Source organism: Bos taurus, chromosome 17 (assembly GCF_002263795.3).
Source record: "Bos taurus isolate L1 Dominette 01449 registration number 42190680 breed Hereford chromosome 17, ARS-UCD2.0, whole genome shotgun sequence".
In the NCBI taxonomy this organism is placed as follows: Eukaryota; Metazoa; Chordata; class Mammalia; order Artiodactyla; family Bovidae; genus Bos; species Bos taurus.
The window spans coordinates 51,987,937-51,995,052 of NC_037344.1; the positions used below are offsets into that span (position 1 = coordinate 51,987,937).

General features: G+C 44.6%; 1 protein-coding gene across 1 annotated transcript in view; it reads right to left on the bottom strand.

Annotated features, from left to right (window-relative positions):
- Positions 1-5,827, bottom strand: part of ATP6V0A2 (ATPase H+ transporting V0 subunit a2) — a 39,725-nt gene extending 33,898 nt beyond the window's left edge. Inside the window, 2 exon segments of the mRNA NM_176637.2 lie at positions 705-783; positions 5,539-5,827. Of these exon segments, the coding sequence (NP_788810.1) occupies positions 705-783; positions 5,539-5,655 (196 nt within the window). The 5' untranslated portion in view covers positions 5,656-5,827.
- Positions 5,828-7,116: the final 1,289 nt, after the last annotated feature.

The following is a 7,116-nucleotide window of genomic DNA, read 5'->3' on the forward strand; positions in this document are numbered from 1 at the left end:
GACTGAGCGACTGGACAACAATAACATTTTATTTTAGGCCAAGATGTTAAAAGTTTTACAGATAAAGGAAGTAGCCTTGAGCTGCTGAGTTTTAACAGTTAACAGTCAGAGAACACTGATGTATGCAAAGGAAATAATGCCTGAGAAAAAGGAAATTACTAACCAATCTATCTACCACTTCCTACCTCCCTTGTGCTCTGATTCAATTTTAAGTAATATATTAACATGTAACAAGTAATATATTAACATGTATAACAATTTTAAGTAATATATTAACATGTATATTTTAAGTAATATATTAACAAACATGTAGTTTGTTCTAAGTTATAACAAACTACAAGGGATTGGGTAAATAACTCATAGTATATTAATACCATAAAATACTATGCTGCCATTAAAAATGATGAATCAATCTGTTTACTGACATGAAAAGATGTTAAAGTATCATTCAATGAGAAACAAAGCTAATAACAAAATAATCTGATTATTATATATGTAAATCCTTAATTTTATAGATGAATAGTAAAAAGTGTGGAACGATAATATAAACCTACATAACAGTGATTACATGAATGGTGAGGATACAGATGACTTCTTTTTTCTTTTCTACGTCTCTAGATTTTCTAATTTTTCTAAAGTGAATAAGGTTTGCTTATATATTTAATTATATAAAATAATTATTTAAGTTGTTTAAAAAAACTTACCCAATATTCGCTCCAGTTCTTCACATCGCTTCACCTCACCAACAAATTTTCTTTGGAAAGAACTTACATTCTGGTTGAGCTGAGAAGAGGGATGAAAATTTTGCTCTGAATTTTCTAAAATTTAAAAACAACTTCGATTTTATAAATAAAGTACGACTGCCAGGGTTTAAGGGAAAAGCATATCCTTGTATACTACTGAGTGGAGTATAAACTGACCCATCTTTTCTGGAAAGCAATTTGGCAACTGTTATCCAAAAAAGTCTGGGGACTTCCCTGGTGAACCAGTGGTTAAGAATCTATCTTCAAATGCAAGGGACACAGGTTCGATCCCTGGCGGGGGAACTGGAAGCCCGCTCACCACAACTAGAGAGTTCAGGCACCACAGTAAAGACCCCGCTCAGCCAAAAAAAAAGATTTAAAAAAAAAAAAAAAAAAAAAAAACAGGCTGAAAAATATCCTCTAGTCCAGAACGATCCCATGAAGAAATTCAGCTTCAAAGAAAAAACTATGGATACGGACAAAAATGTGTGAAGAAGAGGATCAACTTCAAGGATAGAGAAAAAACTACTGACCATGGAAAACTGGCTAAGGAAATCACCGTCTACATCCACACCGCGGAATACTAGCATTAAAAAGAGGGGTAAAAAACAACCAATACATCAATATCAGGGAGGAGACACCCAGAAACCTGATGTAAATGAAAGAAGACGCAAAGGGCCACAGACTGTGCGACTCCATTTCTATGAAATGTCCAGGCAGGGAAACCTAGAGGCAAAAAGCAGATGAGTGACTGCCTGGGTCTCACAGTGAGGAGGGGATGACCTGGAAATGAGCATAAGGGACCTTACTAGGATGATACCATGTTCTGAAACTGGCTTGTGGCAACGGACACAGTACTTGGAAAATTTTCTAAAAACCAACAAATTGTACACTTGCAGCAGGTGAACTTTATGATACACATCAATAAAGTTGTATAAAAATTATGGGTCGGTAATGTAATTGATTACTATACATTTATTAAAAATGATGTTTTAAATGATTAGGTATTTGATTATATTAAGAAATTATTATTAAAAATTTTAGGTATGATAATGGTATCTTTTTAGTGTCCTTACCTTTTAGAGGTACTTATTGAAATATTTATGAATGAAATAATATATCTGGGATTTGCTTCAAATTGATCTTGTCTGATGGGAGCTTTCTTTTTTTTTCTTTTTTGCACCATATGGCCTTCTGGGGTCCTGGTAGTAAAAGCACCAAGTCCTAACCACTGGACCACTAGGGAATTCCCGCCATGGGTTTATATTACGGGTATATAGCAATTCACTGTTTCCATATACTCTTCCCTCTACTTAATATCTTATCATACAAAGCTTAAAACAATAAAAAAGATTATAAAAGAATATTTAATAAAATGAGGAAATTAATCACAACTTGGGTGTGGGAAGAAGATTAAACATATTATCAGTGTGGGGCTTCCCAGGTGATACAGTGGTAAAGAATCCACCTGCCAACACAGGAGACGCAGGTCTGATACCTGGGTCGGGAAGATTCCTTGCAGGAGAAAATGGCAACCCACTCCAGTATTCTTCCTTGGGGAATCCCAAGGACAGAGGAGCCTGGCAGGCTACAGTCCATGGGGTGACAAAGAGTCAGACACGAACGAGCACGCACGCATGCACACATTATTAGTGTGGCTCCAATGATACAAAAATACCTATGCATGTACATTTTAAAATATTATTAGAAAAATAATGTTTGGCCAATGTTAACCAAAACGGTAAAGTGTTTATTTCTAGCTAATGGGATCATGGAAATTATTATCTTAGGTTTTCCAAATTTCCCGCAATGGACATAGATTACATCACAACTTTTTGAATTACAGTAATAATTTACATTGAAAGGCACATGGGGCAAGAATTTTACGTTTACTCCACTCAGTGTGATATGGGGTGGAAAGCAAAAGTTGCTCAGTCGTGTACGACTCTTTGCCACCCCATGGACTATACAGTCAGTGGAATTCTGCTGGCCAGAATACTGGAGTGGGTAGCCTTTCCCTTATCCAGGGGATCTTTCAAACCCAGAGATCGAACCCAGGTCTCCCACATTGCAGGCAGATTCTTCGCCAGCTGAGCCACAAGGGAAGCCCACAGGGCGTGGGGCACTCTCAAAAAGGAGAATTACAAACAGCGTGGCATGAAGCTGCTTGAACATCTACCCTAAAGCCTCAGTTCTTGTTCAGTTTTCCAAACTTCTATAAAGAACTAACCAGAAGAAAGGCAAAAATTCTAATCTCACTTCTGTTTGTCACATTTGCACTCATTTCTGGAAGTCACACTAACCCAAACTAGTCACCACTTTCAGGTTGCCAGTGATTCAGATACCCTCAGCCTGGTCAGAACTAAGAATGAGCAGAGGAAGCCGCCCATCAAAAGCTGTCTATACATGACACGGCTTCTCAGTTTTGATGTCTTTTTCTTCAATATCAAACACTAGTGAACTCAAATCGGACACCAGGGTTCCACAAACAGTAGGATCTTCGTGAAAAGGCAAATTTCTGTGGCAACAACACACACGTGACTGGATATGACATCCGCCATCACCGGCTTACACAGCATGGTAACTGGTTTTTTTCTATTGTGCGGTTTCTTGTGTGAAGTTTAGCTTCTCTTTTCTTTTTAGGTGGTAACAGCACCTTAATTCCAGGCTAATGCTATGAAGTACATTTTAACACAGATTCACTTTAAGACTAATAATTAATCTAGAAAAATCAGCACAGGCCGCCTTGTGCTGTTTTCACCAGTACCCACACCTGCGATCCTAACAGACAGAAGGTAAACACTGTCCCCAGACTTCAGACCCTGAGAAAAGTGGGATGGCCTTGCCCTTCGCTGAGTCCTACTGGTGAGTTGAATCACCTTTCTTTTCCAGGTCTTCTCTTTGGCTATCGTTGCAGAAACTCCGGTCCTGCCTCTCCTCCCTTAGAAGGATCACTAAAACAAAAGGGGGAAGAGCTCCTACCTGCACAAGCCAGAAAAGACTGGTGTCAGTGATCCCACCCGGTGAGCACAAAGTCAGTAAGAAACTCCAGAAGAGAACAGAAAGAGTCAGGTATGATGGAGCTCTCTGCTCTAGCTGCTTGACAGTCATCCCGAAGTCAGACACACATAGACCCCTAAGCTCTGAACACCGAGCATCACACAATGTGAGCATTTCCACTTTATTTCACTTCTGAAAAAGATGAACAGCACTTTCTTTTTCTTTCCCTGATTTTCAGTTTAGAAGAATCTCAAGCGTCCTCTACTACCTAATGTAATGGCATTCAACAAAATTTGAATCTTCACAGCAATTAGAGCATTTGTTCAAACCTCTAAGACTTCAGCTTGACTGAAGTCTCTCGACCTGAGGACTAACAGGATGGAAGAAATCTATTATAAAGAAGGGAGCCTCTTTCTCAAACAACTCTTTCCTGAATCTCTCCGGGGCTCCTTATTCACAGTTCAGCACAGCTCCTGCCAGCAAAGTGGGCATCATGTGCTGAAGCCCAAGTGGCTCCAAGAACCAGAACAAGCTGGGCCCTCTCCGCAGCCTTATCTCTCATTCAGGAGTTTCTCTCTGACCTTGCAATTGCCTTGGGGGACCAACCCAAGGATCGCTGATATCAAATATTGGGTAGAAGAGTTCCCTCTTGAAACTAAAGCACCCTCAGAAAGATGAAGGGAAACCAAGGCGATGAAAGGTGGGTCCCAAGAAATAGTGTTCACTCAAGTGACTTCGAGCTCAATCAGCCAGGTCCTGCTTCATAATCTCCTTTTCATACTTTTTTTTCCAGCATGGCACTTATTACAGCTCATAATCAGAGTGTGTTTGTTAACTCCTCCCAGATTGTGAGCAACAAAAACACAGGGACTTTGTCCATCCTGCTCACCCCCGAGTCTCCAGCACCAAACTCAGCAAACACTTGATACAAGCTTGTTCATTCATTCCACAAATGCCTATTAATGCCCACAAAGCAAGGTGTACTTAGGAGTCAGGAATGAACAAGACTCTTACCCCCAGGGGTTGACAGTCCATGGTGGAGCCAACCAAAAAACAAATAAACAGATATATAAAACAAGTGCTTATTACTACTTGTTGGGGGGACAGCTCCCTTTCAACAAATTCTGACTACTCCTATTCCGTACGAGGTAGTGCTAGGTATCAATACATCACCAAGTATCAGTGAACGACAAAAAATCCCGCCGCCCGGGAGCTTACCCCAAATTCATTCCTAATTCAGACTTCTGGCTCTTCCTGTTCCCTCCACCTGGGTCCGTGTCCCCCAGAACTTCCCAAGCCTGGCTCACTCCTCACTCAGGTCTCAGCCCAAGGACACCTCCTCAGAGAGGCTTCCCTGACCGCCCCTACGGGGGGCACCATCTCACCATCCCCTTTTATTGTCAGTACAGCAAAGGTATTCCTGTTTACGTATCATTACTTAATATTCCTCCCCTCCTCCGTAAGTTCCAAAAGGGCTTCAAGAGGCCTTAACAGATTTGCTCTCCCGCTTAATTAGCCCAGTGCCTGGCTCCGAAGCATCAGATGGCACGACCCAAGCTGATGAAGACAAGCGTTCCTAACTAACCCAGCCAGGGCGGCCGCGGACCAGACATCCGGCGACCCTGGGCTCGGGCCCCGCTCTGCGGAAGCTCTGGCCGGAAAGTGGACTTCAGCTTCCCCTTCTGGGAAATGGGCGCCCCTGCCCAGGTGCCCGCGGGGAAGGAGGCCCAAACGAAAGGTGCAATGAGGGAGCTTGGCGGGGAGCGACAGCCCGCATCTCACGGACGACACTCACGTCTCGGAACTCGACCAGGCCCTTCTCGCCCAGGACGCTGAGGCACTCGTAGGCCGTGCCGGACTGCAGGAAGAGTTGCGCCAGGCACATGGTCTCGCTCCGGAACAGGGACCCCATGGCGGACCGGCCCGCGCCCCCCGGCGGGACCCGACGGGCGCCGGCGGCTCCGGGCTGCGCGGTCCCGCACGGTCAGCCGGGCTGACCCGGGGATCGAGCTTCTCCTGCGGCCTGGCCGCGGCTCCAAACCATGGGGCTCCGGGCTATAGCAGCTGTCCCCAGTCCAGCCACCGAGGCCGCCGCTCCAGCCTCCGCCAACACCGCCCTCGGGGCCCCGCCCCCTCGGCTACAGCCGGTTCCGGTTCCGCCCCCACGCGTGCGCGCGCGCGCGCCCCCGCCGGCCGACCAATGGCGTCAGGAGTTGCGGCCGATGGCGGCTGTGGGGACAACTGGCACTAACTCCGCGTCAGTGCGGGGAGTTCAGGAACTCAGCCCCGGCCTGACCAACAGCTGCCCCTCTCTCTGCCGTTCACAACTTTATAGGAGGAGTTTTATTGATTTTACGTGCTAGAAAGTTCACCAGACTAGAGTATTACAATTTTGTGATTTTTAGTAAAGTTACAGAGTTCAGTGTCTGGATCAATTTGAGAACGTTTCCATCAACCCCATAAAGATTTCTCCTGCTCAGCTGCAGTCAGTCCCCTTCTTATCCCCTAGGTCCCGATAACCACTAAACAACCTTTTCTCCATAGATCTGTCAAGACATTTCTTATCAACGGAATTACACCCCGTGTGGTGGTTTTCTCTGGGGTCCTGGCCCCTGTGCAGACAAAGCAGGGTCTGGTGCCAGGCTACTCTTGATAGAATCCTGCACACAGCAGCTACAGAGATCTCTAACAAGACGAAAATCGGATGTGAGCTTACTTAAATTCTTCTGACTTCTCCCACTTCATTCTGAATAAAGTTCAAACTGCTTACCAGGGCCAGCAGACACACCACCTGGTCTAACCTCTCCCTTCCCCAAGCCCTGGTCTCCACCCCACCCACCTGCCTTCTTTCGTTTTCCAGGTTGGTGCACTTCAACTTTCTGACTCTTCCCTTCTCTCTGCCTAGAACACCCTTCTCCAGGGCCTTCTCAAGACTAGCTCCTACAAGTCTCAGCTCAAATGTCTCTGCTTCTAAGAAGCTGGTCCTGACCACTAGCAGAAGTGTCCCTACCACCCCACCCTAGGCAGTCCTGTTTTATTTTCTCCATAGCACCTAGCACTGTCTGACATTATCTTGTCTATGTTTATTGCCAGTTTTCCCCCAGTAGAATGTAAAACTTCCTGGACAAAAAAAAAAAAATCACCTGCCATTTTGGTAAGCAAAGGATGTCACAGCCATCAAGCCAGTAGCCACTGCAGCCACCCCCAAGGGTTCATCCCCTGAGGGGATTCAGAAAGGAGAAAAACAAGGTACCGGTCCTAAATAGTTAAGATGCATATCTAAGGAATAATTTCCATGAGCCCAGACTCTTCCACCTTCCCACACATGGAAAAGTGTTGCAGAGAAGAACCAATTCTGACTCCCATGTTTCAA